Source organism: Camellia sinensis, chromosome 3, assembly GCF_055761805.1.
Source record: "Camellia sinensis isolate YWXY chromosome 3, ASM5576180v1, whole genome shotgun sequence".
Taxonomy (NCBI): Eukaryota; Viridiplantae; Streptophyta; class Magnoliopsida; order Ericales; family Theaceae; genus Camellia; species Camellia sinensis.
The window spans coordinates 169,864,278-169,877,102 of NC_138963.1; the positions used below are offsets into that span (position 1 = coordinate 169,864,278).

General features: G+C 33.8%; 1 protein-coding gene across 2 annotated transcripts; it reads left to right on the forward strand.

Annotated features, from left to right (window-relative positions):
- Nucleotides 1–4,812: 4,812 nt before the first annotated feature.
- LOC114323588 (putative disease resistance RPP13-like protein 1) lies at nt 4,813–12,446 on the forward strand. 2 transcript variants are annotated; one of them, XR_014364742.1, is made up of 3 exons: nt 4,813–8,866; nt 10,304–10,370; nt 12,037–12,446. XR_014364742.1 is itself a non-coding variant. In XM_082921378.1 (2 exons), coding segments are annotated over exons 1-2 (3,951 nt in total). In that variant the 5' UTR covers nt 4,813–4,916; the 3' UTR covers nt 10,305–12,446. The 2 variants fall into 2 exon arrangements, 1 of the variants encoding a protein (XP_082777504.1); XM_082921378.1 differs by having other exon boundaries at nt 10,304–12,446.
- Nucleotides 12,447–12,825: the final 379 nt, after the last annotated feature.

Consider the following 12,825-nt stretch of genomic DNA (forward strand, 5'->3'; position numbering starts at 1 on the left):
ACTATTCTTTTTCATTAAGTTTAATAATTAAAATATTTTTTTTTCATTGGTTTTATTTAACGAAATAGATAAATAATTTAAATTGAAAACAAATCAAAATATTAAGATTTAAATTGATAAAATTAAAAATTTAGAATTTATGTTGTTACAAAACTCAAAATTTAAGATTTTTTAGTTAGCAAGTTGATTGGACCTGAGTCTATAGGATCCATCATGGGTCTTGTTTTAATGATCCGAACTGATCAGTTTTTACACGATAATGTGTAAATCATTTATGAAAAGAATCAAATTAATCCGATAATTATAGTTATGTAATTTTATGACATTTATTTACAAAAAAAAAAAAAAAAGAACGACAAATATTATTTGAAAACTAGACCATTCATCTTTTAAAAGACAAATGTAATAAACTAACGTAATTATGATTATCGTATCAATTTGAATTTTATTTTATTTTTATAGATAATCTACACGTTTTGGTCTAAAAAATAAGCAATTCGGATTATAAAGACGAGTAGAGCAATGCAAAATATTGCTCAATTTGCTAAAATCGCACCAATCCGCATCAATTCGCACTGCTCTATGCGCTAATCACAAATTACACTTTAAAATTTATAATCCTTCTTCGAAACTGCTCTGCTCTGCATTAGTTAATAGATATATATTTTTTAATCTGCAATGAAATATCAAAATAAAAATGAGTGTGATAGAAATTTAAAATGTGAAATTTATTGCAAATTAATAGTTATATATATAAAAAATATTATGTAAAATTAATTTGTGTTATATATATGAAAAATATTATGTAAATGTTTGACAATTGATTATGATATTTTTCAATCCGTTAATCTATCCAAAACTATTTAAATTACAATTTATCAATTTATCATTGGATTTGTAATTTTATTCTTAAACGGTTCGAATCACACTATACACACCTCTAAAGATAGGCCGCGTGGTGAGTTTATGGGGTCCAAATAACACGGTTTTTTAATTTTTTTATGTAACTTTCGAAAAATTATGACTTTATTGGTGATGTATCACCCTTTTTAAAATGTACCCCATCAATTTCTTGATAACAACATTGACATATAAAAAATTATTTATCAATCTTTTTTCCTTAATTTAATTATCTCGCCGCCCATTGTTTTGTTTTTTTTAATCTATGAGCAAAATTGTGAGATGGTAAAACATTAGAATAATGCTGAAAGAGATGGCATACGTGTAAAAATCGAACACGTGTTGGACGTGGGCCGTGGGGCATTCTGCTTCTGCCGACGCATGCGGACAAGAGTGGATAGAGGTGAGTCCGGATCCTCTCCTTGAGGCCCTCTCCTTCATTTCTTACTGGGAATGGCTCAGATGAGCCGTTGGACATCCAACAGTTCAGATTAAAAAAAAATAATAATAAAAATAAAAAATGAAATTTCAAACGTTCCCGCCCAAACAAACTCAGCCAAACCCAAAGCTATATGGGTTATACACGCACTTCTTCTCCTCTATAGAACCCACCTTCACCAGCGACCTACTCCCGACGGGCGGGAACGTCTGAAACTGCAAAGGTAGTGGTCTGAAACTGCTGAGATCAGTTGCTGGCAGAAATGGAGGAGTGGTGGAGAAGGGGAAGCCCTCGAAGGGGTCCCAGATGTCGAGAGAGAATGGGTCGAAGATGTTGCCTCGTCGGCCTCCAAAGATGCTTGGAATCATCGTCATTTCTGATAATTATTTTTTCTTCAAGTGAAGAATCTGTAATTGAGATTGAGAAGATTGATTAAGATTGAGTTCAATTCGATTGACGAGTTGAGGAGGAGCAAGGGATTTATATAGGAGGAAGAGGATGAGTCTGGTAATTTCTGGAGAAGAGTTCTCTGTAAAAATCCTTATTTGCAATCTTCTTCATTTGCACTGACTTTGGTTGCTATATTTTCTGGGAAAGTAAAAATGGAATGGTGAGATGTTGTGATATAAGTGAAACATCTCTTGGGTTGTTAAGCTAAACATAGAAATTAGGGGTGGGCGCAGGTCGGTTGCGGCCATGGAAACTCTAATCCGTCATCCGTCCGCCAGATTGGCGGATTGAAGAAAATCAATCTGCATCCGTCCGCCAATCCGGCGGATGTGGATTGAGCGGATTGGCGGTTTGGCGGATGGATGCGAATCGGTTTGGCGGTTTGAAATTTTATAAATTTTCAACATAGTTCAACTTGTACACTTCCTCAAAAAAAAAAAAAAAGTATTACAGTCAATGACTTAAAAAAGTATTACAATTACTGTATGCCTTATCCAAAGAAAGAAAGTTTGAAACTTTAGAATATCAAAATCACTGCATGCTTCATCCAGATATTATAATCACAGCATGCCTTATCCATATAAAGTATTACAATATGTGGTTCTTAAAATATAAAAACAATTCAAACTATCAAAACCATGAACATAGCAGTAGTAGAGATTGTATGTCTCTGTATTGTTACATTTATATACGTTTTTGAAAACAAAAACCAACCAGCATATATCATATTTTCTATTTATTACTTTTAGAGTTAGATTTAAAAACCAAAAAATATAAATAAATAATACGTTTATTTTTTTCAATTCAAAAAATATATTCAAGTTAAAAACTTTTTTTCAACTGAATATTTAAACTGTTTTTCAATTGAAAACACAAAATCTTATAAATTATTAAAGGTGCTCGCGGTTTGGTGGTTCGATTGCGGCCAAAGGGACCTCAAATCCGCTATTCGTCCGCAAAATTGGCGGATTGGAGAAAATCAATCCGCAACCGTCTGCTCGTCATCACGCATCCGTCCAAAATGCGGCGGATCGGTTCGGTCGGTTTTGGCGGATCGGTATATCCGCTGCTCACCCCTAATAGAAATTGACATTTGCATATGATGATGGTGCAGGCAACTAAGGCAAGGGAAAGGATGTTGAAGGAGAAATGTCCAGCTCTCAGTGAATCCAATTGAATGAAGAAATGTTTCTGAGATGGTGTTTTTCATACACCAAATGAGTTGGAAATTGTAATCAATTTGTCCATTTTGATTAGTGATCAAGGAGAATTAGAACTAAATACAGAGCTTGATTAATTTAGTGTCATTTCCACAATTGAGAACTAAATACAGAACTTGATTAATCATTTTGTCCATTTTGATTAGTGATCAAGGAGAATTAGAAGAAAAAATATACACTACCAACTGATCCAATTGATTGTTTGAACCACTCACAACAGAGGAAGGAAAAAGAAAAAAAAAAAGCAAAAAAAATGGGTTTATTTTCTTTTGCTCTGTTTTTCCTTGTTTCTTTGGTTTTTTTTACTTTTCCCCTTTCAAATTCTCAGCAAGAAAGTGGAACATCACACTCACATATTCAACAAGAAAATCATTTGCAGAATATCAAGAAAAGCTAAAAAAATGTATCAATAGAAACTAACAAAAATTGAACACACAACCACCTTAACTAGCACTGGTGCAACAAGAATTGAACAGTCATGTATGTTGCAACAAGAATTCAGCATTGATAAACAACAAATTCAGTACAATTTCAGTGTGAATACAAGCCATAACACACATTTCAGCCCAATTTCAGCAACTATAAACAAAAAACAATTTCAGCAAACATTTCCTCATACATGTTCACACAAAAACAAGAACAAATTCAAGCTCTTTTATGTTCGCAACAGATGTACAGCAGCAGCAACAGATGGACAGCAGTTTCAGACAGTGTTCAACCCCATTTCTGCCCGCGAGACCTCTGCCTTTGCAAAGACAGTGTCTTTGCCAGTAGGAAATGAAGGAGAGGGCCTCAAGGAGAGGATCCGGACTCGATAGGGGTAGGTACACCCACCACTCTTTCTTCCCGCATTTGCTTTTCTTCTTCCTTGATTTTTCTTTGTTCTTGTTTATATAATTATATTTCTTTAATTTTTTATTGAGATTTTTTTTTTGTTTTTTATGAAAATATATATATAAAAAAAAAGTAAAGAGATAATGTGACTCAAATAAGAAGAAATTATTCAATAATCCCGGAACACCAAGTGATTATACTCCAAGCCAATCACTAATTACTTAGTCACATGTTGTTCTCTATCCTCAACATGAATCGTGGGCCACTGCCCCTCTTTACCAATCAAAACTTTATGAAACACTACAGAGAAATACTGAATAATCACTCTTCAAATAAGTGTACTTATTTAGTTTATGTCAAATAGTGCTTAAGATTTTATAAAATAAAAGATATGTAATATTTTTGTAATAGTTGAGATTCCTTAACATTTTTACAAAGAAATTTCAGTACAAATAAATTTTGGCACAATGAAAATTGTCTTCACAAAGAAATTTCAGCTCTTCAAAAAAAAAAAAAAAATCAACTTCATAGAGGAATTTATCACAGAGAAATTCGTAAAATTTTTTTGTGATGAATTGAAATTTATATGTGAAGAGATTAAATTCTAATAATATTATTGAGGAAACTTAACTAATAAAAAAATATATATTAGACTTTTTCTATTATAAAAAATTAAAGAGGAATATTTCACTAATTTTTCCTAAAATCAAAATAAAAAAAGATTTTTAATTTAAGTCCTAATATTAAGTTTTAATAAAATAAATAACATATAATATTTTCATAATAATTGGGATCTATCAATATTTTCACAGAGAAATTTTAACAAAGAAAAATTTTAAATCTTTAAAGAAAAATTTCAACTAGTCACAAAAAAATTTCTTACTACAAAATGTTAAAGGGGATATTTCACTATTTTTTTTCATTTTATTTTTCATCAATTTAATTTTTAATTATTAAAAAAAATAAAATAAAAAAATACTAGCATATTGGAGCAAACTGATCTTCGTTCTTCTCCTTGCAACCCACCCATCACTCTGTTTCCTTCCTTTTCAAAGAAAAGAAAAGAAAAGAACATGGCCGACGCGTTGGTTGGGGGAGCATTTCTGTCTGCTACCCTTCAAGTGTTGTTTGATCGGTTGGCCTCTCGCGAGGTCATCAACGTCTTCCGGGGCCGAAAGGATGGCGATAGACTCCTCAAGAGGCTCAAGCTATCATTGTTGGGACTTAATGCTGTGCTGAATGATGCTGAGAACAAGCAAATCACTAACCCAGCTGTGAAAGAGTGGGTGGAAGAGCTTAAAGATGTCATCTACCATGCAGATGATTTAGTAGATGAAATTGCTACCGAAGCTTTGCGCTCCAAGTCCGAAGCCGACTACCAAAGCAGCAGCAGCAGCACTAGCAGCCACAGCCGCCTAAGCCAGGTACTAAATTTAATCCCTCTGACCTCAACATCCTCTGGCTCTACTACCGCTAGTTTCTTTAATGCGGGGATAGAGTCCAGGCTAGAGAAGATCATTGATGACTTAGAATATTTTGCACAAAAGAAAGATGTCCTTGGTTTGACAGAAGTTTGCGGACATAATAACTGCTTTCTCAAGTCCCAAACCTCTTCTTTGGTCGATGAATCTGGTGTTTATGGAAGGGATTTTGACAAGGAAGATGTAATGAAGGTGCTGCTCTCCGATGATGATGCGAGTGGTGGTAATGAGATAGGTGTGCTTGCAATAGTGGGGATGGGTGGGGTTGGCAAGACCACCCTTGCTCAACTTTTATATAATGATGATAGAGTGGTTGATCACTTTAAAATGAAAGCATGGGTTTGTGTCTCTGAAGAATTTGATGTTCTAAGCGTTACCAGATCAATTCTTGAGGCAGTTACTGGAAAGGTTTGTGATGCCAAGAACCTAGATATGATTCAAGTCAAGCTGAAGGAGTTGTTGATTGGGAAGAAATTTCTTATCGTCCTGGACGATGTTTGGACCGAGAACTATGGTCACTGGGAAAGCTTGAGTCAGCCTTTTAGATATGGTGCACATGGGAGTAGGATTATTGTTACAACACGCAAAGACAGAGTTGCATCTGTCATGAAAAGCGTTCATATTCATCGATTGCAGGAATTACCATTTGAAGATTGCTGGAAATTGTTTGCCAAATATGCATTTGAGAAGGGAGATTTCAATTCACATCCAAACCTAGAAAATATTGGCAAAGAGATCGTGAAAAAATGTAAAGGTTTGCCTTTAGCTGTGAAAACATTGGCGGGTCTTTTGCGCTCTAAACGGGATGCTGAGGATTGGAATAATGTATTGAAAAGTGCCATATGGGATTTGCCAGAGGATGACATTCTTCCAGCCTTAAGACTGAGCTATCATTATCTCCCTCCACATTTAAAGAGGTGTTTCGCTTATTGTTCCATATTTCCGAAAGATTATGAATTTAAAATGGAGGAATTAGTTCTATTATGGATTGCAGAAGGTTTTGTGAAGCCAAGAAGTAACAAAACAATGGAAGAAGTAGGTAATGAATGCCTCGATGAATTGCTGTCAATGTCATTATTTCAGCCAAGTGCTAGAGAATCTTGTTTTGTCATGCATGATCTTGTTAATGATTTAGCTCAATCTGTGTCTGGAGATTTTTGTTTGAGGTTAGAGAATGACAAGCCACATATTATTGCTGACAAAGTACGCCATTTCTCATATGCTAGAGGCACGTTTGATGACTTTCAAAGATTTAAGGTAATCAATGAGGCTAAGTTTTTAAGGACGTTCCTACCTTTAGGACGTAGATATTTTCGGAATTGGCTGAGTAAAATGGTTTTGAATGTTATTTTGTCAAGACTAATTTGCTTAAGGGTGCTGTCTTTGCCACATTATCGGATTTTTGAATTGCCTCATTCAATTGGCAATTTGATACATCTACGCTATTTGGATCTCTCTCACACGCAAATCCTACAATTGCCAGAGTCTGTTTGTAACTTGTATAATTTACAAACATTGCTATTGATTGATTGCTATAATCTTACTACCTTGCCAACAGAGATTGGAAAATTAATTTTCTTGCGTCATCTTGATATCAGTGGAACTGCTAAGTTGAGGGAGATGCCAATGCAAATGAGTCGATTAAAAGATCTCCAAACATTAACTGCCTTCGTAGTGGGAAAGTGTAGCGGTTCAGGTATTAATGAGTTGAAGGAGTTTCATCATCTTCGTGGAAGCCTCTCCATTTCATGTTTGCAAAATATAACGAGTTGCACGGATGCAATGGAAGCAAAGCTGAAGGAGAAAAAGTTCCTAGGAACATTGGTGCTGAGCTGGGATAGTGGAAATCCTAATGATTCAGAAAGTGAAAGAGATGTACTTGACAAACTACAACCTCATACAAACTTGAAACACCTAGAGGTAAACAGGTACCGAGGCACAAGATTTCCGGAATGGTTGGGAGATCAATCATTCCGTAATATGGTGTCTTTGTCTCTGCAAAATTGTGAGGATTGCTTTTTCTTGCCGTCGCTTGGTCAACTGCCCTCTTTGAAACATCTTACCATTTCTGGGATGCCGAGCATAACAAAGGTGGGCCCTGAATTCTATGGGGATTGTTCTTTAAGCAAACCATTTCAATCTCTAGAGACTCTTAGTTTTTCCAAAATGTTGGATTGGGAGGAATGGTATATATTAGATGATGGAGAGTTCTCTCGGCTTGAAGAGCTTCGGGTAACCAACTGTCCGAAACTGATTGGAGGCTTACCCAAACACATTCCATCTTGGGTGAGAGTTGAGATTAGGGACTGCCCGGGGCTTATGGCTTCACTTCCTAGGACATGTGCTGCAAATCAATTAGTATTGTGGGGATGCACTGTAGAATTGGGATGGAAAGGTTTGTCTTCTCTTGTAGATTTGGAAATTTCATCTGCAAGTTTGAAGGAACTGACACCCGAACTATATACCTTAATAAATCTGAAGAAGTTGACGATAGTGCGATGTCCAGACCTATTGTTATTTCCAGACACAAGGTTGCCGCCCATGCTTACAGGCCTTATAATCATTGATTGTAGGGCTATACGTTTTTTGCCGGAGAGAGTGATGCGTCTCAACAGTTGCCTTAAACGTTTGTCCGTTCGTGCCTGTCCGAAACTAGTTTTCCCACTATCTGAGGAGATGGAGAACTGCTACACATCCCTGGAATATTTGTCCTTGGAAACCTGTGATTCTCTCCCATCCCTGCCACTAGAATTGTTTCCGAAGCTTCAATCTCTAAAAATCAAAGACTGTAGAAATTTTGAGACTCTTTTGACTCTAAATAGGCTTGGATTCCAAAATTCCGCATCACTCGAATGGCTTAGCTTGGATGGGTGCTCTAATATGGAATCTTTTTCGCAACAAGTATTAATCGCTCCCAATCTGAAAATGTTTTATCTCGGGAACTGCAAGAAACTCAAGTTGTTGCCCGATCGAATGCATAACCTCACATCTCTTCAATCATTGCTTATATGGAACTGCCCAGGAATTGAGTCATTTCCGGAAGAGGGTCTGCCCTCCAGCTTACATAGTCTTGAAATCAGGAATTGTGCGAAACTTGTGGCTCGAAGGAGAGAGTGGGGTTTGCAAAGACTCCCTTCTCTTACACGTATTTCAATCTCGGGTGAATATGAAGAAGATGTGCTAGAGTCCTTTCCAGAGGAGGGTCTGTTGCCCTCGACTCTCATATGGCTCGAGATCAAAGACCTACCAAATCTCAAATTGCTGAACAACAGGGGCCTTCAACATCTTGGCTCTCTCAAAAACATGAGGATTGCGGGGTGCCCTCAACTCCAATCCTTGCCGGAAGAAGGGCTTCCAACCTCCCTCTTTTTGCTGGAAATCTCCAAGTGTCCATTGTTGAAACCTCGTTGCCTAAGGGAGGAAGGACAAGACTGGCATAAGATTGCTCGCATCCCCTTACTACATACGGATTCTGAACTCAGCTTTGATCAACGCACTCTCGCTTCAACACAAGATTTCTCTCTGTTTTTCTTGGGCTTCTGGTAATCAGAAATCTTCTCAACTTTCTATTCCGGTATTTGCTAACATGCTATAAAATATTTTCAACAGTTAAATAATAGAAAATGTTATATATAATTTTATTTGTCATTTTTTCTTCTTCTTTTTTTTTTTTTTTTTTTTTTTTTTTCATCACTTCTAGATCCAACTTAATGATTCTCAGGTGCATTTATTGATGTGAGCACCAATTTTTTTTTTTTATGTTTTAGAATGAAAAAAAAAATAATGTAAGAAATGAGATTATTTGTAACATTGGTCGTAAATAATTAATCTGCCAATAATTCATTTAACTCCTTCCATTTGGAAAAAAGGTTCTCCTCCAACTCATTTAAATCCGCTCATTTGCCACCTCTAAGTGTAATGCAACACATTTAAGTCTGCTCATTTGCCTCCTCTAAGTGTAATGCAACACTTTATGATTGGTGAAGAGATTACATAATTAAGCAAAATATATATTTGAAATCCTAATTATTTTAGATAACTTGTTTATCTTTTTCGTAATTAATTTTTTTTTTTAACTATCAAATTGTTCTACAATAGTATTCTACAGTTAGTACCAGTTTAAAATTTACATACATTAAACAACATTGTGGGCCATAGAATTTTGTTAAAAAATTAGTTTATTTGGTTTAATTTTTGTAAAATATGTTTGAGTTTTTTTATCCCATTAATTTTTTATTTTTTTGTCTTTAGAAACTTTTTGATATTTTAGTCAAATTTTTAAAAGAAACTTTAGATGCACCTAAAAATTAAAATATTTGTGAAAAAAATCTAAAAACAAAAAATACTTTTTTTACTAACAATAAATAAAAAATAAAAACAAAAAAAAATTATTTATTTATTATATCTTTAGTGATTTTATCCAATATTTCTTCGATAAACAATATTGCCAAACATATGTAAATTTTTAATTGGTACTAATTGTGCAATACAATTGTAAAACAATTTAATCATGCAAAAAAAAAAAAAAAAATTATGGATCGTTCAAAAATTGCCAAAATTAAATTATATATTTTTAAACAAACATTTAATTTTTAAAAAAAATACACAAGTTACATAAAATAATTAAGTTTTCAAATACATAGTTAATCTCTTAGTCAATCATAGAGTCACATTACCTGAGTTGTAAAAATTCCTATATCCTAGATTGGTGGAAAATCTCTTTCATTCCTTTCACCTACCTTTATTAAGGGTGATGCTACTTGGGCCTCAAAATTAAACCTATTTTTTAAACATAATAGTATGGAAATTTATTAAAATATTTAAGACAACTCTTTTTCTCATATATATTTTTTTTAATTATCAGTAAATTATTTAACTTACACATCAAATGAGTTGCATATCATTTTTCATTTCATTCACTTTTATTTATTAATAATTTTCACTCAACCACTTCTCTCACTCTCTTTGCTTGATAGAAAAAAAAAAGGTCAAATGTTTGAATATTTCGTGTATCAATAACAAGGTTGCTGCCTCCTCCTCAATCAGGTACGCGCTTCTGCTTTCATTTCATATGGTCTTAATTTATTTATTGAGTAATTATTTTTGACGCCCAAAACATCATCCTTAAATTTATCCACACGTGGTAGGAGGTTAGATATTAGTTAATTGATTTCTAAGACTATGTTTGGATTAAGAATTTGAGGAGGAATTTACAAAAGGAAATGAAATAGAAAGGAAAAAAAGTAAAATGAAATAGATATTAATTTTGTTGTTCCATTTTCATTTTTCTTTCCGAATTCCTCGTCAAATCATTGATCCAAACACAACCTAAAATATATAAATCAACAACTTACAATAACAATCCATGTTGGGAATAAACTATTCTAAACATTTTGGGGGGGTCTTAAACATTTTTTTCATTAATTTTGTCTACATTTGTTATAAGGCTGGTTAGATCTTGAAAGTCATGTTGCATACACTACTCTAAATTGGTGAAATACTACTTAGGATAGCATAAGAATGTGTCCCTGGACAACTAGACAATAGTTAAGGCTCCATTCGTTTTGATGTGAAATATTTTAAACTCAAAAATATTTTTCTTATAAATTGTTTTTGCACAAAAAAAAAAAATGGTGTTTACATGACACTTTAAAACCAAAAATTTCTATTGTCGCGTGGGTAGAAATCAATGAAGAGTCACCATTTTATCTTTGAAAAGATTAATGTGCTTGAAGGGCCTAGTTGGGAGTAGACTTCCTAAAAATCAACTTTCAAATTCTTTAATGGCAAATCATTTTGGGAGATTATGACCAAAAATATTTTTCCCAAAAAAATGTTTCACTTACTTTTGTTCAACCAAACAACAGAAAATATGTAAAATATTTTTGAGAAAAACATTTTACGTCCAAACAAATAGAGCTTGAATGAAAATTGTATTTAAAAAAGTATGAAATTTTGTTGTGTGGTAAAATCTTTGGAGGGTGGGAAATGAAAATTAGATTTATCCGATACTTGGACTGATATCCACACCCAACAAATGTGTCCCAATTCATGTAACAGAAAGCATTATTCCACGAAACCAATTCTTCTTCAACAACAGTGAGTTCTAAACATTTTTTTTATTCCACGAAACCTCAATGTGTTGCCGGTTTTTGTTTTTAATTTTATCGGAAAAAGGTGAAATTTTATTGATGCGGCAAAAGATAACAAACTTATATCAAAAAAAAGCTAAGCTCATTAGCATCATTGGTACATACCACCTGCCAATCACAATAACCAAGGCCAAGAGAACAAACAAAAGCAAGTTGGCATGACACCAACTAAAACTCCCTCTATAAAACAAAAAATCCCCAAGATAATACTAACTAAACAAACACCCCAGTACATAGCAGCCCAAAATAAACAGGAAACAGCTCCTCTAGATATTCAACAACTACAAAGGTGTTGGAAGAAAAACACTACTGTTTGTGTGTTGTTGTAATGTTTAAAACAAATCAGAAATACACTGTGTTTTCTATAAACCAGAAACCAAAACACAGAAACTGTTTGAAGCAGAAAACTGAAAACCAAAATTTGTATTAGAAAGAAAAAACACAGACAATATTTTGTGACTCTATGACAGTGTTGAAACAGAATAGAAACAAATATCCGAAAAACAACTCTGTATAAATCAAACGGAAACAGGAAAATCTTACAGTTTGTATGAATGCAGAAAATCAGGTTGATCAAAGCTTAGCGTTTGACACCATGTACAAAATTTTGTCCCTTGCATTGGTTCTTACGAACTTCTTGGACGCATCAACATGGCATGCAATATGTCGCCAGCTGTAACTGAAGATTTCTGTTGCAAGTAGTAGAAAAGATGTTCTGGTGCAGTATAAGTTCCTTTTTTGTGACATATAGTTTGATTGCAAGCAGCCTCTTCCAGTAATAAAAAAGATTGTAAGTGGTTTCTGATCACTATTACAAGCTTACTTGTAAAATTCATGGAGGGTACTGTAAATTTTCCCTAGTATTATATTTTTAGATGAGCACACTGGCATATGTAAATTCTAATTTGTGCAGCTTTGTGGATTGTGTTCTTGTTCTATCGAATTGCTATTCAGATTTTCTTCGTGACTATTTATATCTTGATGTTTCCTACCAGCAATTGTTTCGATTACAGAAAAATTAGATATCATAAGCTTTTCCTCGTTCACTCTTTGAAAACTGTGCAGTTTATTATTGAAGTTGGTGCTAATTGCGTAGTTTGCCTCTAAAAATGTTCTTGCAATATTGAAATACTCTACTTTTTGTTCTTCATTTTTTTGAACTCGTGACTTGTTTAGATTTTTGCTAATTGAAATACTATTACTGGTTCCTATTACAAGTTAGATTTTTTTGCTTCATTGTTGTACATCCATTTGCCTGAACACTTTTTTTCACTTTTCTTAAGCAATATTTGCTTTCATCAATCTAAAACTTGATGTTCAAGAAAGTAAGATTATTGGTGTTTTGGCAA